General features: G+C 31.2%; 1 protein-coding gene across 1 annotated transcript in view; it reads right to left on the bottom strand.

The window, feature by feature from the left end:
• Positions 1-26,561, bottom strand: part of LOC125064072 — a 170,388-nt gene that overhangs the window by 91,193 nt on the left and 52,634 nt on the right. The window contains exon 4 of the mRNA XM_047670853.1: positions 9,117-9,225. Coding sequence (XP_047526809.1) covers positions 9,117-9,225 — 109 coding nt within the window. The remainder of the gene's footprint in view (positions 1-9,116; positions 9,226-26,561) is intronic.

Below are 26,561 nucleotides of genomic sequence, written 5' to 3'. Positions count from 1 at the left end.
ATTGTTTCTCAGCTTCATTGGCGCTTAAGAAATATTAACCACACCTTACATGAGTTTAACCGAGTTATTAGAAGCACATCTCCGTGTATTTACTTACGTTAGTAGATGTCACCTAACTCGCTTATAGCAAACCTTAAATATAAATGATGATATTGATTCTGTAATTAATTTCATCCGACGAGAATCAAAATGAATAAATAAAATTTTCATTACATTTGATTTGTAATTAATTGATTGGCTGATTAATTTATTAACTATGAGACCTCAAAGTTTTAGCTGAGCGTTGATAAAGTTGAACTTGGTATTAGAAGTAGACCTTGTTTCTTTATGTATAGGCGCTAAGAAAATATTTTTATCTTAAGGCCGAACTTTAACTCCATCTATTTGCGTCACTTTGTACGGAACGTAAATAGATTTATAAATTTGATCAAAATGTCTGTTAAAATATACAAATATATTTTTACTTTTTCCGAACGTATCCGCAATGGTTAGTGTTAGTAATGAAATAAAAATAGGCGTCGATTTAATTTTAACTTTCATCAAATCAGTGATCAAATAATGGAGGAATCGACTAAGTAAACGAATATCGAGTTATTTAGTCTGTTACGTGACGCACTGGTTTCGTATTCGTAAGCGATATAATTTCAATATCAGACCGTTCCATATCAAATGCATTAAGTCAACAGAGAAAAAACTATAACAGCGATAAAGCGAACGTGTGCCCACATTTTGTCAGCGTCTTTGAAGTTACTAGATGATCCATGATTTTGGTAAAAGTCACCAAAATAATTGATATTCGCTTATAATTGTTTTCTTATATAATATAAGAATATAAATTTAATTCAAATAACAACAGATAACATGTACATATATTAAGATTTTTCTCGGTAGAATTTACATTCCAAGCCGGTGGTAGTTTTAAATTTAATTCATTTCATGAAATGACACGTACAATTGCTTTTAAAAGTTTATTTTAATTAAGATTTATTTAACGGTACTACAATATAATGTCTTCATAATTATGAAAATTATAAAAATATATCATTTTTATTGTAAAATTTCATTTAACAGTAACATCCAAGAAGTCACGTGGTGTCGAATGCGCGCCGTTGATTGCTGCTATCTACAAAAGTAATCCTTAATAAAAAGGAGACGGATGGTGGGTGCACAGACGCTTTGCCCAGGGCCGGATCTACTGGGCTTCAGCCTAGGGCTCCGTGGATTCAAGGGGCCCCAGCTAAGTTAAGTCAAAGTCAAAATTAGACGATAATGCGAAAGAATCCATAACTTTATTAAATTAAACAGGTCGTATGGTCGTATGGTCTAAGTTCAGATATGTCTTAGGTGGGCCCCTAAGTAGTGTTAGCCCAGGGCCCTCTAAACTTACGGTCCTGCCCTGGCTTTGTCTCTTTTTTTTCTAGATATCAGTAAATTTTGTCAGGCTATCGCTAAGCTCCAACTATGATATCAACAAGCTTGTCTTTTGTCACCTGCCTATTTAAGTCTACGTTATTGAGAACGCTCTGGTGTGTTCTGGCGATATGCCAGCGTGTTGAACGTAAGCGTAAACAGTTCCGTATCACTAAATGATCGTAGATGTTATTTACTATCGCTGTTAATAAATTACAATTATGACTCTGACAAGTATTCAAATTATTAGATGATACATTTATCTTTTTATATATTTTAAATTGTTTTGCTTTAATCAAGATTATAAACTTATAAAGTAATTGCTCAACTAAGTTTCATAAATAATATAAAAATTCTAACCATTGCAGTCATAAATTCTTTCATGTTCGTTCATTGAACTTTTATTCTCTAGACAGAACTGAGACAGTGAGATTGCTTTACTTAAGGTTTCAATAATTTATTTAATGTTTTCTATGCTATTCAAAGAAAAAATTAAGTAAGGTATGTGTTAATAATATACTATAGAAAACAATATTGTTTAAGGTAAAAACTTGTAAGGATATATTATAAAACGTTATGCCTATTTTATGGCATGTGGTTTACTCTCAAGATCATGTTCAAGTGGAGCCATTGGCAAGGTTATAACCGACTCGCGCGACAGCTGTTCAAATGTCTAATAAAATCTCGCCTCAGACTTTAAGTATAAGATATTATAGCTCAAAGAGTTTCAGGGATTTTGTTCCGATAATCGATATTTTAACAAGGATTAATAAAATAATACTTTTATTTATTTATTTGGAATAATTTTATTCGGAACTATTGGTTAGGTTGGGTCGGAGAAGTTTTACAACTTCGGCATTTTAACCGATTTCGAACCTTTGTGAAATAATTTTACACAAAATTTTGTGAAAATAGATTAAAAGTTATAAACTAACTTTAACACAACGTACCGATCATCAGAAAATTAATAAAATACGTTTACTAGACTACTTATCATCTATGTATGTAAGAATTTCACGAATTTTCTTTTTTCTAAGCTTTATTCGGTAGTTTCTTTGACAATAGTTCTTTGTCAATAGTATGTGAGATTGAGCTGACATTGCTGCTTGCATACCTATTCATCCATTTTAGTTCAATTATTTTCACAAGCCGTTTTAAACTATGAAATTTAATTCACAAGCAAAGATTACGAGATTATAAGATTTTTAATTAAAATATCTATTTCAAGGGAATATGAAAATCACCTAGGATACCTTTATTAAACTTGAATTCAAGTACTATAAAATTAATTAAATTAAAAATACTCTTTAAAAAGTACCTTTTTTAAAGTGACACCCAGCTATAAAGTAGTTTTAGGTATTTTGTAAAAACACTAATACAATGTAGCTTAGAGGGTAATGCTTAAGCATTTTTACTGTTTTGTTTTAGTGTAATAAATTAAGGAGTGCGCGAAATAAAATATTGTAACCTAGACGTATTTCAATTTGAGTGTAATCATTAAAATATTAATTCTTAGTATATTTCTTATTGGAATATTATTTAATACCTATATGAACTTAGTCTTTTTCAATAATTTGTGGTCTAGGTAAGAATACTGTGACAAAAATTCAGAAGTTTCTCTATCAACTATTTGTATTTCAGGTTTTGAACTAAATTTACAAGAATTTTTATTTGTTTATATTCAATTTTTTTTTGCAAAATAGTCTAGGATCACTGAATATTTGATCACGCTTGCGACCGAAGCAGCGATGTTTGGCGACAGATTCAATGATGTTCGAATTTTTGCTTAGCTCTCAATATCAGGTTTAGGAAAAAGTGCTATTTTAAATGTGAATAAATGTTTCATCAAGATCCGTCAAGCGACATTCATTAAAAGCTAGAAATAGCTCCTTTTTATATATATCTAAAATTGTATTATAAAAACAATGTTATATTAACGAATATTATATTTTGGCTATTATTTAGTAGAAAAAGTGCAATTGTCAATAACATATACTGAAAAAAATGTTTGTATGAACCCACTACTCATAGGTTATCAATTCTAAATTTAGTAATTTGGTAATGAAATACAAACATTTCCGAATATTGAGTGCAACTATTTTTATCTAATTAAATATTCGGTCGAGTATTTTGGTCAAACAGATAACTAAAATAACAACGAAAAGTTATTTAAATAAGGAATAGTAGCCGATTATTTATATCATCACTAGTTTTTGTCATAATATGCTAACGTATATTTTAGAACCATTGGAATATGGAATAAAGTACCGTTATTCATTTACGCAAAGAAAGATTTATTAAATTCTCGTTTCGCCACTTTTTCAAAGACTTACTCCAAAAGGCTCGGCCGGCGTCCTCTTGAGAGATTGAGTGTAGTTGAAACAATTCCAGTGTCCTACAATTTAATTCCACAACTTTTTTACTATTTCGTGTTAATAAAATCCTTTTCAATGTCATATTGGCTGAAATTATATCATATTAAGTGTTCGATCCTTTTTAAGCGTCTAATATATATTTTACGATCACGTTAAGAATAAGATGATTCAAATATAAATATATATAATATATTTTCTACATAACAATTCAACCATGTTTGATCTTCTACAAAATAAGTCTGATGAGAGTTGAGTATTAAATTGGGTATTAAATGTCATCGCTGATATAGAAATGCTTATTACATTTATTTGAAAAGCCAATCAGAAAATAATATAGAAAAAAGTAATCTAAAGTTTGTGCTTTGATTTCGCCTTAAGAGGTCTGCATGTGTCGGATGAAAATTTGCCACATGTATACGCATTAAAGCAGCGAGGTGGAATAAGCTCTAATCCTTTTCCTTAAACGGAGAGGAGGTTTTATCCCAAGAAGGAAACATTTACAAGCGGTTTCTTTAATTTAGTAGTTAAGTCCTAGAATTGGAATCTTTTACTTACATTGTTATTCAAAATAAGTATTTTATTGTCGAGAAAGAGTTAATATATGAAGAAGTATCACGATCGAATTGGTCCCGCACTGCGACTGTTTACGAATTTAGGCCTTGACCTCATACATAATGCAGGACAACCTTACGAGTCCGACTACCATGAGAGCCATAAACATTTCAGGTATTCAGGACACCCGAAAAACTGAAAGAATTTATAAATTTAAAAATGCAGGAGCCTTTGTAAACAACTACAGTGAAAATAAGGAGAATCGTCCAGGAATATTGTTACAAATAGCTGTATCGTCCCGTCCATCAAATACAAAATAAATTCATTTGCGAATATTCAGTTTCGCAACTTGTATGTAACTTTTCGGTTCGTTTCCTCGATATATGTATGTGGATGTGAATAAAACTTCATGTTTAGTGCCACTCGTAAAAGCGTAATATTTTTTATTCAAAAGAGTTACTACTCTGAAATAATGTGGCGGTCCTTGACTTATTTGCGAAGGACGAATACTTAACTAGACTTTCATTTGAATTAATTCTAAGTACACATACTTTATTTCGTATAATTTTTAAAATAATCTACTTGAAGGAAATTATTTTAACTTGACCTTTTAAAGCCTGAGATATTTTTGTCATTTACAAATAAAATTTTATATACTGTGTACCATACATTCCTAACTGCTAAACTTTTAATTACAACTGCTGTGACTACTTATATATTTATGTAGGGTCCGGTAGTTAATGGACAACCGTGTAACAGCTTGTACTACTAGCTCTAAAGGGATTTTGCATCTGAAAGAAATTGCATAACTCAAGTAGCTTTCAAAGTTTATAATTTATTAAGTAACCATCTAGACTTCGTAGGAATAAAACAGAAGAGTTTATTTTGAGTATTTTTTAAACTCGTACTGTACTAATAGAATATATACCTTACAATACACCTCGCGATTATTTACGTATCAATCTAAATATTTTATATATATTCTAAATATAATTATTTAAATCGTAAACTTCATAAGTAAGATTAAATGAGATAATAAATTAATATCTCATTTATTTTTATTAGGGATGATACATTATTAAAATTAAAGTAAACGACAACCGTCATTTGTTTTTTTCCTATTTTTTAAACAAATAAATTGTTATTGTTTTTTGTGACATAACATAACTGGCATGTTATATCCGATGTGCAAAGTGGTTGACTCATTGATAAATAATTTGACGAACGATTAATATTTCTTATGTGTCTATTACTGTGGACCACTTACCAATTAGCGGGCCTGAGATTTAGATAAGATAAAATGTTGCCATAAAATATAACTTGCCTTAATATTAGTAAAGACACGACGTTGTACTATGAAAATACTAAAGTAGATAATATTAAATAAAAATTATTAAATCGAAAGTGTTTCTCTTAGTCACAGCTTCATCACTCCTGTAGCTAGTTGTACTTCGCCTCGTTATGAGCAATTACCAGTTCTCGAGATTATCTCTGTATCTGACGAGTGTAATTGCCTTAAGCGCTTAGGACTGCACTTCCCTAGCTTGCAGACTTTTTGCCCTTAATTCTACGAAGATTGCAAGTTAAAAGGCTATTAAGTAAATACGTATTCGATTGCTTTGTGTAGAATAATAGGTCTATTTGTGCCACTGAAGCGTTTATATAAAGATAATCGCGAGTTATAATATCGTATGGGAATAAAACTTACAAATGTATTTACGATTGAACCAACATAAATTCATTGGTTATTTTTTTATACGCATAATATTATAGAAATTAATTAGTTGAAAATACATTTTGATAATTATTGTATTTAGTTTATAAAAAAACACATTTTTCAAAAGGCCTCCAGAGATGACCGTTGTTCGCTGTCTTTTACTCGCATCCAGTAGCTGCCTGCTACTGCTGCTGCTGTAACATCGTCTGCCCAGGGCGCAATTGGCCTACCCCTTTTTCTATGGCCCGATGGACCTAGCTATTGTCAGTGAGTCTAGCTAAATGACTAGCCTATCACCATTTTAGCTTCTGTGAGTAAATGAGAGCATCGATGTATTTAGTTTTTTGTCTTATGTCAGTATGGCGGTTTTTTTATAACTTTATGTTTTTCTGGATACTATCTCTATACTTCGTTGGCTGGTTATAATATTGTTTTTTAGTTTGTTTGTAAATTACCAAGTTAAGCAGTCGTAGATTAGCGAGGGGAGTAGGCAGGTGTTCATGACTCTGCTTTTCAACGTTATGGGCATGTCGCCTTTTCGTATTTCTTTGAAGCTCCAAAACTTCTTCCAAGTTATGTTGGAATCTTCTCTATACTTCCAGTTGCATTGCAGTTGCGTTGTTGCATTGGTTACATGTAATTTGTTTTCCTAGATAAATATACCAATCAGCTTACGTTATCAGTCTATTTGTGCCATAAATAAGTATTTTAGAATGGTTCGTCATGATATTTGTTTTGTCTAAATTGATTTCCAAGCCTACTTTGCGACTGTCTTCATGTTGTGAGTTCATCATCAGTTGTAGTTGAGTGGCGCTTCTGATTCTAGAACTATATCGTCCGCAAATCGCAAATAGCTCAGGTAACGTCCGTTTATGTATATGCCTACTACCTCTCAATTTAGTTTGCGGATGATGAACTCTAGCACCGCTATAAAGATCGTCGGAGAGATTGGGTCTCCCTGCCTTACACCTCTTTTTATTTTGTATGGGTGAGTGATCTTCAACTTCACTCTGCCAGCTGTTATCGTAGATGTTTTTTGTCCAATAACACTCCCTGAGACATTAGAGCTCCCAGATCGATGGGGGGAGTAGAGTAGTTTAGTAGTTTCCGTAGTCGATAAAAGCAGTATAGAATGGTCTTGAACTCTTTCTCCAGAGTGTATATGGTCGACTGAGGAAAAGCCTCGCCGGAAGACTGTCTGTCTGTCAAAGTTAGGATTGTTCTGTGGTTTATTTTATTATTTTCTCTAATATATATTTTTAAACTGTATCAATAATAAATAACCTTAATATCTGTGATATTTAAAAATATATATATCGTTATAGAGACACGCCGTTCCAAGTTTGTAAATAATTTACTTTGTTACGACTCATAATATTCGACGTGAAAATTTGACGCGAAAAATAAATATTTTTCGTACATTTCGTACACTTAACGAGTCGTATTTATGTTTCCCTAATAAAGTATAAATTCAGTTAAATGTATAAAATTTAACTAAGCTTCTAAGTAAACATATTTAATATAATTATGTTTGTTTGTTTTAATATATTTTATGCCGCAATAGTATAAATATCCTTAAGAATATATTTATGTTTAACAAGTCGCTGCGTCATTGTCATCGAATCATTTAAACAGCTTATACGAAATCTCATGACATAAAAAATACATTTACATTTGAATAAATTAAATTACTTATCTTCTTTCATACAACTTGTACATTTTCATATTTAAAGTTAAAATACATTAACTGATTAAATTGAATTTACAAAACAATTTTCTTTTGAAGACAAAAATTACATTGAGTTTCACCATGTTGCTTTTAAATTAAACAACTTTTATTTGATACTTGTTTGACATAAAAGACAGTTAAGATGATGTTTTGGGATGGCTCCTCTTTTGTTTAATATCAAACATAATGGAAAGTGCTTGTTCGTGCATGTGTAATATTTTTATGTTGTGACATTTGATTGAAACAAAATTGTGATATAGAATGTTTATTGCTATTTTTTATTTACGTAGAAGTATTAATTGTTTCTCATTTTGTTTGGTCGGATTGAAATTTAATTTTAATTTTGGTTATATAATATATTAAAACGGTTAAAGAATATATATAAAATGAAATTTCATTGTCTATTTTTTTTAATAAGTTCGTATAAATTACGTCACTGTGTATTTGTTTTATTTTTATATTTATTTCGTATTCTTTGTTTTTATACTAGAATAGTGATGAAAATACTATTGTTCCCTTAATTATTACTAATTATTAAGGATATTATTTATGTGGGTCTTAAGTATTAATTATGTCAAAAATATACCTATTATATTATTAACGATCATATAAACGTACGTTATTAGTTTCGATTCATTAGGGGAAATACCGTTATCATTCCTGCCATTGTTTTACGTAAGCATGATATGTACAGAAACTTTTTTTTTACAATCCAATTCAATTTTTACCTTAATATTGATTTGTCAAGTGCAATATTTGCCAAGTTATCAATATAAATAATTCTCATGTACAAAAAACATGTCATACCAATTCATATTCACTTTGTAATTATATCATATATACTTTTTAATATCCATGAAGGTTTGCTTTGTTTCCATTGAATGAAATCAAATAATTACCAACAAGATGAGCGACTATTCAATCTCATTATAATATATTAATTATAAAAAAGGAACAAGATTGTTGTAACAACTACCATTTGTATTATATGTGTTTTTATTTTTATCTTTTTGTATAATTATTTTCAGTCGAGTTAGGCAAATGGTATGACGATGATGAATGGTATGGTATGACGTTATTATTGCTGTATCGCAATAAAAATCATATATTTTTTTAAACTATACAAATAGTAAAATATATAAGATGAATTCGTCTTTTATTGATTTTTTCAAATTAGGCTACGCAAAATTAAGATACTGTAATTGTAAAGAATATAAATAACATAAGTCGAAGTGTTCAATTCCGTTCGTGTTAAGGCTTTCTATGCACCAGTCTCAGTGTATTCACTCAATGTTTATTAATTATTGTATAATAATTAATAGTAAAAACTTACCTCTCTTTCCTCAGATCGCTATTCCGTTTCCTAAAAGTCGAAACGAGCAGTTGTAGTTCTGACGAGTGACGTTCGTAAAGTTGTGACAGCTGCGTCGTGAAGTCCGTGACTGAAACAAACTTTTCCTATCAATATGTTATTACCAGTGAATTCGTCGTAATGACTTCCAAACTTCTTTAATACCATTTAATTTTTTGCTCAATACTGTTTTTATATGCCCTCAGCTGTCAATATATCAATATATTATATAAATAGGGTAAGAGATAAATGTGATAGGAAACGTTGATCTTCAATATAAAGAGCACGGTTTCGAATTCGGAAAAGTACGATATATTTGTAAGCGCTTTTATTGGGATTACATTCCAATATCCAGGCAAAAAAAATGTGTACCAATATAAACTTACATATATATATATTACGCCAAATACCGATACAATATACCATAATCAGAATGTAATAAAATATATTGTCACGTAAATATTATGTATATATACTTGCTTGTTTTTTTTTAACTAGGATAGTATAGGAAAATCTTTAACCATAGCAGACACGGATCGGATTTATGGAGAATCTGTATGAGTTAAGATTGCTTATTTTTTTGGGCAACTCTTGAACGAAAAATTATATATATTATCTCTCTTGTAGTCACAACGTCTTTTTTTCTTTTCCGGACAATAATTTACACTAATATTATAAATGAGAAAGTGACTCGATCGCTGTCCAATCACTGAACCAATTTGGATGAAATTTGCTATGGAGATAGTTTGACTCCAGGAGGCCGATAGGCTACTTTTTTTAATTCACCCCTCGTGCTAACTGGTAACATTTTATGAATTTTCCATCCATTTCGCACTTCAGCTAGTTGCATATATCTATATAAAGCTTATAATCAATATATATTTATAATTGTTGATAATTTAAGAATATTTTTATGTCATTTCATTCTTAAATAATACAAGATACTGGAATTAATTTCTAAGCACAAGAATTTCCCAAACATTTTCTTTGCAAAGCTAAAATTCGTCGAATTAGTACAGTACTTAATTAAATATTAATAAGTATCTTACAATTTTATTCGATAAAAATTACCTTTGTAAAATTAATGATGGTAACATCATGTTCAATAAATGAAATCGTGCCGAAATTTTTATAACATTTACCCTAAAAGAATAAGCAGTTCATTAAAGATTCGCGCTGCGGCGTCTGAAAGCCTCATTACCACTTTTTATATCACAGCTTAGGCAACGTAAAACTTTGTACCGCCTTAATTAATCACCTTACGAGTAGACATAATTTAACATCGTATTACTTCTGAAAGGTTTCCAAGAATTTAAAAAGAATAATAATAAGTTATTAATATGAACGAATTAAACCGTGGTTGGCAATCGACTGGTTTGTTTATCTTAGTATATTGATGAATAATACAGTTACCCTTATACTCATACAAATTACGTTTTCAACAGACGGAGACTTTAAAAAAACCGAAATGATTTTTAAATTAACTTTAATTATATTTAAACTTATAACAAATTAATCCTACGGACGGTGATTCCACTTCAAAGTGGGAATATGGAATAATCGTTCCTACAATGTTATTATTAAAAATGACTTTGTAAAATGGTTACATAATGTTACATTGACAATTTGATGTATCAAATATAATTGAATAGAAATGTAACGTCGGCGTTCTTCATATGATAGTTATATGTAATTTGCATAACAATAATAAATATTTATATCGAATAATGTTTTTTTTTTTTTTATATTTTTTTATTGTCGAAGTAGCTGCTTTGCACCAGTAAAATCCCAATGCATTTATGATGTAACACAGTCAACAACAAAAAATAGTTTTTAAATTGGACTTATAGCTAAGTGTGTTTACAGAAACGAAATCTTTAGCTTTATTTACCTTAGTATAAATAATAAATAAGGCTATTGATATCTTAATTTCTACAAATATATATTTATTTTTAGATATTATCTCATCAAAAGTGATGAACTCTAAAAAAACGAATAATAATATTTTAAATTAAAAAATCAAATTTTATTTCTCTGCTATGTAGTCGGCTAGGGATCTCCTCTTTATTAATATGGCAGTGTTCTATCAGTCGCATAATTCTCGATAATTTTCTCTACTATCGAAATAACTTATAAACACAAATTAAACATATGAAATTCAGTGGTACTTAACGGTGTCTGAACCCACAATCTCGAGTTTTAACTAATAATTCTTTTCGTCTGTAATAAAATGTAAGTGCCGAGATGGCCCAGTGGTTAGAACTCGTGCATCTTAACCGATGATTGCGGGTCCAAACCCAGCCATGCACCACTGAATTTTCATGTGTTTAATTTGTGTATATAATTCATCTCGTGCTCGGCGATGAAGCAAAACATCGTGAGGAAACCTGCATGTGTCTAATTTCAACGAAATTCTGCCACATGTGTATTTCGCCAACCCGCATTGGAGCAGCGTGGTGGAATATACTCCAAACCTTCTCCTCAAAGGGAGAGGAGGCCTTAACCCATCAGTGGGAAATTTACAGGCTGCTAATGTAATGTATGTTTGTAAATGTAATAAAATGTCAACAGTATAACGCATGATATAATAAGATATCCTAACATCTTTATACTTACATTATTACAAGCTTTTATTTAACTTGTATCGTTTTTTTGATAGTTCGCGCAGGTCAAATCTTGGAAGCTGAATTAAAATCATATCCTCCTGTCTAGCGGAGTTCAAATTTACATATTGATTCAGATCTGAAGAGAATGCATTTTTATGGTAAGCATGACCTGATTTTACACTTAATATTGGCTCAAGACGAAGGAAATTATCAAAGGTCAACACCATGGACACTATTATAAATATATATTTTCTATATAATATAGGTAAACATTATTTTAAAAAATATTTTATAGCGGAACCAGGTTTACCCGCGCGTAATTTACCAAACTTTACTTATAGAATTTCAGCTCCTATTTAAAGTTTTTAAACTCTTATATACCAAACCTCATCTAAATCGGTTTAGCGGTTTGAGTTCGTGGAGGTAATAGACAGTTACTTTAGCATTTGTAATATTAAAAATACAGATATATCTCATACGAGTCGCTATAAAAAACGCAGTTGGTATTCGATCTTTTATACATTGTTAATTCATTATGCATACGTTTTACATACAAGTAGCTCGTTCACTGAACTGAACATCAAACGAAAAAAAAATTGAAAAATGTATGCCTCCTTACGAGTGAAATTGTTTTTATTACTTCATAAGACTTCGTTATGCAAAAAAAGCGTGTAATTTGTACATTTTTGTTTTAAATAAGTCATTTTATTAAAACATTAAATGTTTAATAATAAATTAACAATAAATAAGTGCCGTTTATTACACCGATTACACTTAAATAGCAATGAGTTGGATTAATTTCATTATTAGGTAGACATACTGGCAAATAAGCCTCCTGAAGGTAAGTGCTAATAGCTGCCCTGCTATTAGCACTTACCTTCGGGAATACCAATAATAGAAATTGGTACTGCTAAAAATATTAATCATTCCTTATACCACCAACGTGTCACCAGCCTTCGAGACGGATTTACAACTATATACAATTTATAAAGTCTACACACCTATTGCATATCTGTATTAATAATTTCGCAGGTCTACGATAGACCCGATCGAAACCTATCCACAATTATAAATCGTTAAAAATAATTATTTTTTTAGTCGATAAAATTCGTATATAATATGTATATTTCGAAATAAAATCCATTAAATTCGATGACATGACAGTTCAACGGGCGGCCATGTTGACGTTTACGGGTGCATTCATAAGTGTGTTCCAAATAATAATTTCGTGTAGAGGTACGGTAGTTGTATATTCATATTTGTTTAGCTTTACTTATTTTACCCGAGCGAAGCCGGGTTTTCATCTTGTAATGTAATAAAAATATAATCAGGAACTATGATATTAAGTCGACGTTCGTCGAATGTAATTAGCTTGGAGCTTATTTAATAATTTTTCATCAAGGTATGCCAGACGAGAATAACGTTTCGTTTTACACATAGTTAAATAATTTATCAGTTTAGTCTATTTAAAAAACGTAGAATCACAGTCACAAAATGTGGAGACATTTCGTTGACATGCTTTTGAAAATTTGGGCAATTTATTATTATCATAATAAAATATCCCCCAGATTTTATTTAATACTGATACATCAATCTGCGTTGGGGCAGCGTAATAATAAGCTCTAAACCTTTTCCACGAGAACATATTCAGGGACAGATCCCTATGAAACAAAGAGCAACTACATTATAATTTATAATCAACTAAGCGGTTAGATTGGCTTAACTATGAATTCGAAATCTAAATTACACTTCACACGGCGTTATGGGCGGTGTAGAATACGGCGTACAACGGAACAAGGATTCGTAGTGTTAATAATTTAGAGGTTGTAAGACGAAGTGACGGATACGTTAATCAGTTTGGCCGCTTTACCTAATACGAGAGAATGTGTACTTGTATAATGAAACATGTTTTATGTATATGAAATATGCTTTGAAAATTAATAGTGAATTAAGCTTAACGTGTAGTAATTAAGCGTGGTATGGCTTTGAGCCCGTGGATAGGCATCAAACATTAATAAGTTATTCTACCTTCAACCGCCAATGAACTATGAGCGATGGGTGAGCCAATGTCATAAAATACAAAAGGTACGTTCCTCTTCTCTGATGATTTTGTTGCTCATATTATTTATATTTATTGTTTATTCTATTGAGAGAAATGGTCGTGGTCACTAACCAACCTGAACCTTTATTTCTTATACCCTGTTCAAGTTAGCTCGATCTTTTTGACAGACGGGCTAGTGATGAGAAACAGAAAATATAACATATATAACTGTCGATGGAACGATGGAATGCGTAATTCAAATTAGAATTCAACTTTTTTTAACTTATTTTTCTAAATAGAGTTATATCAACTAAAGAGGTTACCAACCACTAGCCAAAGAGACCCCAACCAAAAGGACCCCCGTTCGTAATAATAACTCAACAATGATCTTTTAATAAGAATTTTTGTAATCGATATTTGTAGCAGTTCCTGCCTGTTATTCGCGTCCCTACCGTCCGACCGATGTAACATTGTACAAGCGTCTATTATTATCAGTGTTTCTATTTAAATTTTACTTTGAAGCAATAATATATAATAGAAAAAGTCTTAAAATTTTCAGATAACGTTTGAATATTTAGGAACTTTTTTATGAAGGTATTTTTTTAAATATTTTTATTCAAATATTTTTATTTTTAAAATCATTAAATTAAGAAAATAATATGTTCGTCATTTGCAAAGTTATGTCAATCAGAAAAATTTAGATTGATATCTTATACAGGGTATAATAAAATTATAGTATTCGTTGTTTACCTAACATCTGTTTCTAATCACGAAGTAGATGCATCAATAATAAATTTGGCCATCGTAATATTAGTATTTATAATTTGTATTATTTAACAGCGGATTTTTACAACAGAAATATCCCAGATAAAATTGAAAATAAAAGCATAGCTTAGTATTACACGAATTTGAAAATAAAACACAGTTCGGTCGTTGGAAATAACGACGACTCGTGTTTTACCAAAGGGATGAATATTTGCTTTGGTCAGGTTGAATGTGAAACGTGTTCGCATTGAAACTTCATAAAAGGCTCACAAGGAAACTTGAAGTTCATACGAGATTTATAACAGGAGTGAGTAATATCAGACCTAAACAGGTTCATAAATACATTTTAAAATATTTTAAAGAATTCATTTAGTATGATTGAAATCTGAGCCATGATCGTCCACTGAACAGGATCTATATCGATCACGGGTTCTTTACTGTAATTATGGGCTTGTACCATTGAGCTTAAATGTGTTTAATTTATGTTAATAATAATTCACTTCGTGTTCGGCGTTAAATCAAGATATCGCGAGAATAGCTGCACACGTCGGATGAAATTCTGACACATGTATATGCACCTATCACAGTGGAGCTGCGTGGTGATATAAGCTAAGCTAATGAAAAGCGGTCATTGCTCAGCTGCAGGACAATGTGCGTTGATGATTTGTTCAAGTTTGACTTTTACGAGGAAATCCAAAGAATATCCATCATAACAAACAAAACCCGTAGGATCAAATATGGACACATCTTTGTATTTTTAATGCGCATTTTTTCAAATATCTTTCGGAATCTTGAATAAGTTGGAAGAAATAAGCCCCAACCCGCAGCGTGGATTTAAGCTGCCATAAATTTTCCTTAATAGGAGATATTTGCCCAGCTGTAACAACGTTTTACAAGCTATTCCCGATTTACTTAATAAGGATGACGTTATACGGACATCGTGACATTTTTATTTATTAAACACACTCAGACAAATAATTCCATAGCTTGGAGAAAATGGAGTACAATGTGTGTGTGTAATGTTCTATAAGTGTACACATATTTCTATATAATAAGGAAGCACTTTATTCGTTGACTTTAAAAATTTTAATGAAATAAAATGTCAATGCGTAACAAAAAAGTATCCAAGAACCATTGCCGGTGGTAGCGTTACTTAAAATAGTTTGTTAAATGACGAAGCAAAAGTGCTCGTAAAAGCCTACTTGAATAAAGTATATTTTGATTTTGATCGAAAGAAATTACGATTAGTTAATAGACTTGAAGAATATCATTCCATTCTTTATGATTTATTGTATGTAATCTGTACTAAAAATGTTTGTTTGTATGTAAGGAGTTATCTTTGACACTAATGATCCAATTCTAAAAATGTTTACTGGTCGAAAGCTTAATTATTACAGAGTGCTATAGGTTGTAAATTATATTTATATCATAATATTCTTTTTTTAAAATAAATTGCACCCGTGCGAAGTCGATGCGGAACGTTGGTAATCCAAATAGTCGTAACCGTAAGTAGTTTTATAATAGTTTAACGTATTATTTACTTCCTTTTCTATACACTGCTTTTTTTGAGCTAATTAATTGTGAGTTATCCTTCGCAAGGTAAAATAAGGCAGTGATATTTTTTATAAAACGTAATGTAAACAAACATAATAAAAGTAGACTCATGTAAAAGCGTACCGTTCACTCCTACTGTAACATTAAAATTTAAGTCCCATCCCAAAATATATTTGAATTTACGCATAAAAAATTATGCGTAAATTCAAATTTATTTTAAAATTTATAAAAAGGCTCAAACTGTAAAAGGCAAAAGAATATTTTTTTGTGACAGATGAAGTTAGCGGATGTTGTTTCCATGCTTTTTAAATAGCGTTAATGTGTTTTGTTACTAAAAAAATTCAGTTAAAGATTCAAAGATCTTTAGATCAAGAAGATATAATGTGAAGCCCACATATAAATTAGTAGTGCGATTCTGTGAGAATTCAATTCGTACCTCACGATGATACGCTATTTTGATACGCGTATGCTATAAATGTTATAATTATTAAAGTAAATGTCGCATATCACATTCACCATTTCGATTTCGATCTTCTTTTTACTGTTCCTTTGCTGATAGCGATTTTGCTTGAAATCAAAAGCAAACAAACCTTTTTTCGTGTGTTAGTTTAATAATATTGCTGCCGAGATTACCGTTTGAGATAGAAAAGTATTTTTAGCGTCTCAACTGGGAGAAAGTAGAGAGTGCCATGTCACTGACTGTTGCCTAATCTCAGAGGATTGAAAGAGAAAGTTCTACTAAGTAGGATGTATTACTTTACGGGGCTCTGTTCCTTTCATACGGAATCGGTCAACCGACACTACAGACCTATCCTCCCACATCTCGCATAGTACGTCGTATGTTAAGGTCTATTATAAGTCTTTAATATTTAAATGAATGAGTATTTTACATAAAGTTAGTTCAGACTTTCAACACTAATACGTTATTCAGACTTTATTTTGAAAAAAATCACTTCATTTGACGTTTTTCAAAAGATATTTCTTGACCAGTGGGTGGTTAATCAATAAGAACGTCTGCTCTTATAGCTTATAAATGAAAATACATTCAACGCGTAGGACTTTGATTTTCAGGTGTAGGCGATGGTCTGATATTACGATTAGATTTCTTAATTGGAATTTATTAATATAGTTCATAATTAAATTATAAACAATACATTGGATACTATATTTATACATTATTTATGGGTGTATGGTTAGATCTTATAATTAAAATAATTTTAATTTTGATTATTTTATAAGATTATTTAGTGCACAAGATTTACATTTGTGTATTTCCATTGTTTAAAACAAACATAGTACACGACTTCAACGATAGAAAGCAAGGAGCCGCCGAAGCAAAGTCCGAAACAATTTCCCATTGCAACTACCAAGTCTAAAGTAGTACGAGCCACTTGCCGAGTCACTCTTTCGTAAGGTCTGTTACTTAGTATGAATTTTATAATCGCAGATGTCAGGTCCCTTTCTGGATCTGAAAATTTCTTAGCGATTATATTGTAATCTGGCTCAACGCAAGACGAAAGACATTTGCAATTTAGCCCAGTATCATTAGTTCCGGGGACTCGAAGTTTCTTTAACGTACCGTAGTGTTTTGTTAAGCACTTCAATCCTTCTAAGTCACAGTAACGGTCATTGTATTCGACGGGTGACAGATGAGATGTGCAATTACAGAGTTCCAACTGAGCTTCAATACGGCATTGAATGATGCATACCGAGTAGCTGTAATATTTGTACCCTTTGAAGTTTTCAGGCGATTCATTGGGAAATCTACACTGACGAATGTCTGGAGCGGTCAAAGAAACTTCTGGTTCATTAACTATATCAACGACGGAAAATAGTATCGATCCTCTTGAACCATATAGAACTGTAGCTCTACGATCATTTTCCATATTCCAATAGGGAACGTCTTCCGGCGAATGCAGAAATGCTTCGTAATTTTCTGATAGTACTAATTCAAGTGTTCCCAGCCTGCGGTTTTCGGATGTAGCAACATAGTACGGTGTATGCTTTTCTCCTATCTGATTATTATTCATAGAATAACACAGCCCGTATTCTGTTTGTATAGGCTTAAAATGTTTACAGCAGTTCATAGGTTTATCATCCCATGTACAACGAACAAACAAGCTCTTGCAATCGGAGCGGAACGCGGACGTTAAATTTAGAAATTCCTTTGTAATTATAAAATCGTTTTCATAATTATAATTACAGCTTTGACATTCCCCCGAAAAGAAAGCAATTTCTTTAGCAAATGTGGCCATTTTATCTCCGTTTTCTATTTGTAATTTTTGTATTTGTCTTGATAATTTATCGATATTTGCGTTTTCACAAATGGTGATTGATGGAAATGTTGTGTTCCAGTCGAGGTAATCCGTACGTGTCGTAAACCGTATGGTGTCTTCTTGGTATGTTGTAATATATTTGTATATAGATGCAACGGCAAAAACCCAAACATTTATATAAATAATGAAATATATAAATCGGTAAATAAAATTAACGTCTTTACGAGCCAAGAAACTGGGCCCATGAACTGATAGGTTTCGACAAGTATATTTAAAACGTGGATAAATTAAATTGAACCTCGCTTGTATAGGTTTCATTTTTAATCCGTGACGTTGGAAAATTGGAATAAGAGTGGCATTCGTCTCGTCATTTGATTTTATATCGTCTTTGGTTATTATTTTAATGACACATTAGTCTAATGTTACCTTTTAACATATATAATGGCCAAAGTGGTTTGAACAAAGAGAACACGTTGATGAAACATTTGATAAATAATCCATTTTGGCGAGCTTTATAGTATACCTTTTATTTCTTATTGTTTTGTATATAATTCTAAACATTGATCAAGCCTAATTCAGTGACCATATCGCAGAGTCACAGAATAACGTTTTTAATACCATTAAAGGAAGAAATATTTGACAAATATATTTGTATTATAGAAAAACTGAAAAGAGTTAGGGCACTTGATTTTATGCGATGATTGCGAATTCAAATCTGGCTAAGAACCAGTGTCTTTAAAATTGATTAGGTGCTAAAGCAAACATTTCTGAAGAAACCTGCAAGTGTTGGTCGAAATTCTGGCACATTTATTATGTATACAGCTACTACACGCCCCGAAGCAGAGTAAGCTGAATAAAGTCCACCTTCTCAGTAAGTGAAGATGAAGATATTGCTATTGGATGAATTTATTTGAAAACTTCTTGACAATAAATATGAAATATTCAAAAATAATAATACAAAAACAAAAAAAAAATAACACAAATCCTCCCTCAAATTACTCTTTCAAAATTTTAAAAAGGTAAGTTATTTCACGTTAATTATTCAGAGTTATTTCTAACACTTCACTTTATTTAAAAAGCTAAGACTTAGAAATAAAATAGTATGAATCATTTAAGAGCCACGGGCGTTTAAATGACGAGCAATTTACCCTTAATGATTATGTCTTGATGATCGATTTTGGTCACACCGGCCATGTTCAACGTAGAATTCTAATCGATAATTATGATGGATAGGATAGGAGTTTAATTTGCTCAAGTATATGTATGAGCATAAGTGCACAATTTTTTTTCTCACTCTTTTGGTCGGATGAATCAACGATCCTATACGACGTACTGTCTGTAGTGCCAGTCACATCATCCATGCATGGAACTTGGTGTTTGAAACCAAAAAGTCTGGATCTGCTTAGATCTGATTTTTAGGTGCTATATCAACGAGGCATTCATTATTTGATCTTTTACAAATATTATGAATTTATAAATAAAATATTTTTAGACCGTTTCAATAATTAATTATTGGAAAATATTTCAGAAGCATTTGGAAAATATCACGTAGTTGTTGTATAAAACAAAGTACCTGTCTTTAATAATGAACGATAGCGTCATACATATTGCTAATATTTTATTCACGATAAATTTTTTTTTACAAATATGTCGCCAACATAGGAAATTTATTTTATAACTCGAAGAAAGATGTAATTAATTTACGTATACGTCGTTACTACAAATCTCATACAATATAATGTATTATACTATATGATACTTGAAACTAAAGCCTTTGTTTGGGACTAGGTCTATTCTCAATCGAAGGTGCGACCGTCCACGTTAATTTATTATATAATAATTGCAGAGTTACTTGTCGTTTCATCTCGGTAGAATCAACATTCCCAATCAGTGGCAGCTTTAAATTTAACTGCCCTTGAAAATACTTAATTAAATATATAATACAATAAAAAGTCATTTTATGACTTTATTTTAATAAAATATGCTTTGATTTGATTCACAATATTTGTTTTGTTTTATGGACACGATGAAATTATTATTCCTTTTTGAATTATTATCTATGGCACCAGGCAGCGCTCGAAGCTTTGAATTTTGTTTTATTTGTTTCGCACTATTGAAGCTACCTGTTACTAAAGCTTTGTGCAGGCACGTCGTTCAACAATTATTCTGCCAAACATTAATACTCTGTAGCGTTGTTTCAATTTAAAGGTGAGCCAGCCAGTGTAATTACAGGAACAAGGAAAATATTATTTTAGATCTACACATGTACAAAATACAAATTATAAATAATATAAGATTCGAAGAAAAAATATTTTAGATCCCATAGCGTTTGACTGTAAAGAGGAGTTATTTATATTTATTGGAGGATTTATTGATATTACCCCTTAGCTGTCGCAAAAAAAATTTATATCAAAAAAGTTGAGCTTAGCTTGAATACATCCTGTTTTTATTTCAATTACAATTACCAAAAATAGTTTGATTGACTCGAATTCTGTGTTAAGAGCATGTAGATGAAAATTTTCAAGCTTCTACGAACAGTTCATACCATAATTGCCACAGCTTATAAACGAATTGATAACGGATATAAATACCACATAATTTCCGTAAACATTCAAATCAAAGCAGTATTTAACATAAATGTGAATTTCCACTCAAAATTGTATAAATATTAGTAAATTATGAACCCGTAAAACGAGGGTTTGATGTCCAAGGTTTCTGTTAATTACATTATTTGTCTTACTGTCTGAATTTTTAATATGCGCTGTAAATGCTTCCCATTAAATAAGCGAAAGGTCATAACATATCGAACATTTTGTGTATCGGGTTTTAAATTAGAACCTATCTAAAATGTATCAAATTTCATGCTTAAAATGCTTACAATATTTTTTTTAACAACGATGTATTTCTTTATTCTTCTTTTATCGCATCCTTTTTTTTCTTTTAACTTGTTATTTGAGTATCAATTAACAGTCTCTCAGAGTTTATGAACTCCATTAAAATATTCAATAATTAAGCATTTACTTAACTCGGTTATTCAGCATTCCCAACAGTTTTCATAATTGATAAAGTTTATTTTATATTCATTTAATTGATATGTAAAATTCAATCTTATTTCAAAATAGCCGTTTATATTGTAAATAATTCATTGTTTCAGATTAAAAATAGTTGTATATGTTTTTGTTTTAATATATATTTCCCACAGTAATCCGGACGCATGCAAGACGTATGTTTGGCTTTCGATCTCATATATCTAAGGAGCTTAGCTATTTCAGTTGCAGGCATCTTATGTTTGACAATCCGACACCATTATTGTGGTGTCGGCAAACCTCTTATGGAACGTAACGGAACTATCACAAAGTCTCTTTGTGATAACTGCTAATTCTTAGTTTATTTAGAAGTAAAAAGACATTATTTTTGTCATATTTTAACAGATTATCCCTAGCCCGTAAATGTCCCACTGCTGGGATAAAGGCCTCCTCTGCCTTTGAGGAGAAGGTTTTGGAGCATATTCCACCACGCTGCTCCAATGCGGGTTGGCGGAATACACATGTGGCAGAATTTCGTTGAAATTAGACACATGCAGGTTTCCTCACGATGTTTTCCTTCACCGCCGAGCACGAGATGAATTATAAACACAAATTAAGCACATGAAAATTCAGTGGTGCCTGCCTGGGTTTGAACCCGAAATCATCGGTTAAGATGCACGCGTTCTAACCACTGGGCCATCTCGGCTCTAGCCGAGATGGCCCAGTGGTTAGAAAGTAATGAAAATGTTAGAAGAAATGGCCAGTGGTCGAGTCAATCAAGCTCTAGCCGAGAGCCGAGATGGCCCAGTGGTTAGAACGCGTGCATCTTAACCGATGATTTCGGGTTCAAACCCAGGCAGGCACCACTGAAATTTCAAGTGCTTAATTTGTGTTTATAATTCATCTCGTGCTCGGCGGTGAAGGAAAACATCGTGAGGAAACCTGCATGTGTCTAATTTCAACGAAATTCAGCCACATGTGTATTCCGCCAACCCGCATTGGAGCAGCGTGGTGGAATATGCTCCAAACCTTCTCCTCAAAGGGAGAGGAGGCCTTTATCCCAGCAGTGGGACATTTACGGGCTGCTTATGTTATGCTTATGTATCCCTAGCCATTTATTAACTAACGTGTTATTATTATCAAATTTTCTCAAACGATATTCACCTGTACTGTACTATTGCGTCGTACAACAGCAATGCCTTGCGTATTTTTCACGCTTTTATTTATATCTTATTATATTTCAGTTTGGAAATCGTTAAAGTGTAAAAATAAATTAGGAACGATTAATTTATGTCAATGTTAAAAACGTTTTGTTCGTTTTTTTCCTTTTATTTTAAATATAAAAATGATATAACATAGTATATAAAATTATATAATACGGTATTGATAATATTTCTATAGACATTTTGAAATACAAAGTCTTTTTGTATTATACATTATAGTTTTATTAGCATTCAGAAGGGCCTGGACTTTCAATTTTATCTTCTAGGACTAGGTCAGAATATAAAGCAATATCACAAAAAATATGCAACTTTGTTACTATATATCCTATATCTGACCTTAAATTATAAACTACAACAATATGGAAGTTATACCAAGTGGATTAATTGTTTATGTGTGAAATCAAAAAAGCCAATCAATAAAAAACTTCATAAAATTGAGGAACTAGCTGGTTTAGCGAATTTAACCATTTAGATTGTAGAGGTTACTGATATAGATTTGTACAAATACAACTGAACTTGCATTTTATGTTTTTATTTATGACAAAGAAAAAAATCCATAAATAAAAAAAAATAGTGGGAGTGGTAGATATGCTTCTTATAATCTTGTCGTTTGAAAAGAGGCATTTAAAATTATGCTGTTACTTAAAATCAACATCCTCTTTAAAACTAATGTTTCCAAGTTTAGATTCTTTGTATATTGTTTTATACGGCTATGCAATAACTAGTTTTTGTTGCGAAAGTTCTTTTAAAGTGGTCGTTTAATTGTTATTCTTGTTAATTCTGTTGAGAAATGGAGTTCCTGTTTCATAAAATATTTAATTTCAGCAACTTCAAACAATGTTCCTTGGTTGTTTGGACACGTTTCCCGGCTACCTTTAATTAGCCTATTTTGTTATTCAATAAACTTTTAATTAAGCTATTTGATACATCGCGTTTTAAATTTTATAGTAAGAAAAAATATATAATCGAGTTTCAATCGAGGTCTTTTTACGGCTTAGATAAATTTTGAGTTTTTTTGAATAAAATATAAATGATGTTATAATTTAAGATATTATTAAATGGGAATTTAAATAATTTTGTTTTATAAAGATGTTGTTGGCGCTTGACATCAAGGCGTTGCAGAAAAGGTTTTCTTTTATAAACATTACTTAAAATTGTCCTGATCACCGCAATTCAATTCAATCAAATTAATTTATCCCACACCATCCGACATTGATGACGTATCGGCAAATGTAGGAACGTCTACGTTCTCAGTTCAATATTTAAAAGCTTTGAAATCTCCAAGACTTCCCTGCTCCGAGATGTCGTCAGTGACGCCTCAGTAATGTCACTTAGACATGCGTGAATTATTCAAAATTCCTTGAACTGACTTCATAATAAGATTTTGTTTAATAAGTTCATAAAGTTATCGCTCAAATTCTGTGTTTATTAAGTTAGTAAGCAGTATTATGCTTTAATATATTATATTCATTTATTTTATAAGTTCGCAAATATATCATTTAATCTTTTTTTTTTCATAAAAATATCAACATCAATAGATAAGACTTAATTCTTGCCTAGTTTTCGTCCGCGACTTCGTCTACGTTGTAGGCTGGGGGACGGTCGTAGGTTTTAGGTATAAAAAAGTAGCTTATTTCTTTCCTTGATGTTCAACCTTGCTTCATACCAAATTTCATCAAATTCAGTTATGTGATTTAGTTGTGACAGCGTAACAGACGGACCGTTATTTCTTCATTCATAATATTAGTATAGATTATGTAGGCAGCATCAATTTCAGGTTAACATTATTTATGTAGTAAAGTTGTGAAGGAAATATGAACAGGTCCAATTGAGAAAACACCTAGGTTAATTTGGATATTGCTAAAGTTTGGGAGATACTTTCGCATTTATAATATTAACATAGATAATATATCAAAATAAATGGATGAGATGGGTTTATGTAAATTCATTTGAGAAGAAGAGCTGAGTAATTCGTCTGCTGAGTAATTTGCGAGTTCTTTTCGGTAGAATGTCTTTTCTGAACTGGCTTTACATTCAAATTGTCTGATTGTTGTACAATGATAATTCAAAAATGTTAGTAAGACCCTACTTGAAAAATAAAAGATATATCATGGGTATATTAGCTTTAGTTGTTTATTGTAAAACTATAACTTTTATTATGTCGACGTTTAGTTCTTCGAAATTTTTTTTAGCTACCACTGCACAAAATATAACAAATAGTTTACTTACAAAACTTCGTGTACTTCGTTCGGGTTTTTGAATATTCATAAAATCTGACTTTTTAATTAAGAGCTAATTAATGTTACTTGGTGGTGGGGCTTTGTTCAATCCCGTCTGGGTACCACCCACTCATCAGATATTCTACAGACAAACGGCAGTACTCAGCATTGTTGTATTCCGGTTTGAAGGGTGAATTAGCCAGTGTAACTACAGACACAAGGGACATAATATCTTAGTTCCCAAGGTTGGTGGCGCTATGGCGATGAAAGGAGTGGTTGATATTTCTTACAGCGCCATTGTTTATGGGCGAAGGTGACCACTTACATCACCAGGTGGCCCATTTGCTCGTCCACCAAACTATATCATAAAAAAAAATAAAAAAATAATGGACATAACATACCTTCTCGAGATATTGTAGAGTGTGAGTAAACGCAGATACACTTTTGCATACCGACAAGAATAGAGAGAGGTTACAGGACGTTCCTTTCCGAGGCATCGACAGATACATTATGTATCAGCACGTATGATGAGAGATTAAAATTTAATGATTCAAATGTTCATACGTAAATATCCATAGTCGCATAAGTAGTTGAATAATTTCATAAGTACATTGTCAAATCAAAACCGCATAGATTAGTAGCCCATCCCGAAATCAATTCAATTTATTCATGATATAACGAACTCGAGAACGAACGAAATGGTCCAATTTCGATTAGAAATCCCAATCCAACCATCCGGTTCTATCGTTTATAAATTGTTATTCAAATATGGGATCAAGTGAGTGCTTCAATGTTATTTCGATATTCTACTTAGTGATATTTTTGTGAAGAATATTTTCTTGGATATTGAAATTATATTCAGACAGTCTGCCCACTGAGCTTGGCTGCTATAATGACCCCATAAAATAGCTATTCATTCCAATGTTAAATTTGATTAGTTCATATATATTTTTGCTTTGATTAGAATTATAATTATAATGGATTTTTTATAATTGTGATGTGTTTAGTTCTCCTATCCCCAAATAGGAAGAATTTATCATAGCTGTATACAACTGTACGATGGACATTTGTATAACCGGTATTTTATGTACTTTCCTTGATAGTTTTGTCGCTGTTTTAGTTTTCTTTTACAATTTATATCTTAATCATTCATTTTATTGTTGTAAGAACTATGGAGAGAGACAATGATTGTATAATAATGTAAAATCATACTCACTTAAAATATTTCCGCGTTTAAGATGTAACGATAATAAGCTTAAAAACTAAATTAATTAATATCTATACCTATCTGTCTTCTACGTATACTCTGTGTTCAACGTATTAGTAAACGACGTTACGACGTTACAGTAATATTTTTGTATAGTTAATTTTGTGGTTACGATTCTGTCACAAAAATAAATGTTTGGTCAAAAATTGGATGTGATTTTTCCAACTTGTAACAGGCGCTGTAGGAACACGTACACGACAAGCCCTTTATATTTTTTTTTTAGCTTTGTATGAACTACTTTTATGTTTTATGCTGTTACGTTGTGGCATTCAGTGTATATGAAGAATAAATATTAGTCTTAAAAAACATTAATATTTTCTAAGTGTTTTGATTATTTCATTGAATACAAATAAGAAGACTATATAAAAACACACACATATAACACATAGATAACAAGTCTGAAGATTTCGATATAATTAATTAATAATAGAAAGAAAGTAAATGAATATT

This window comes from Vanessa atalanta, chromosome 5, assembly GCF_905147765.1.
Source record: "Vanessa atalanta chromosome 5, ilVanAtal1.2, whole genome shotgun sequence".
In the NCBI taxonomy this organism is placed as follows: Eukaryota; Metazoa; Arthropoda; class Insecta; order Lepidoptera; family Nymphalidae; genus Vanessa; species Vanessa atalanta.
This window is presented reverse-complemented; position numbering and strand designations above follow the sequence as displayed.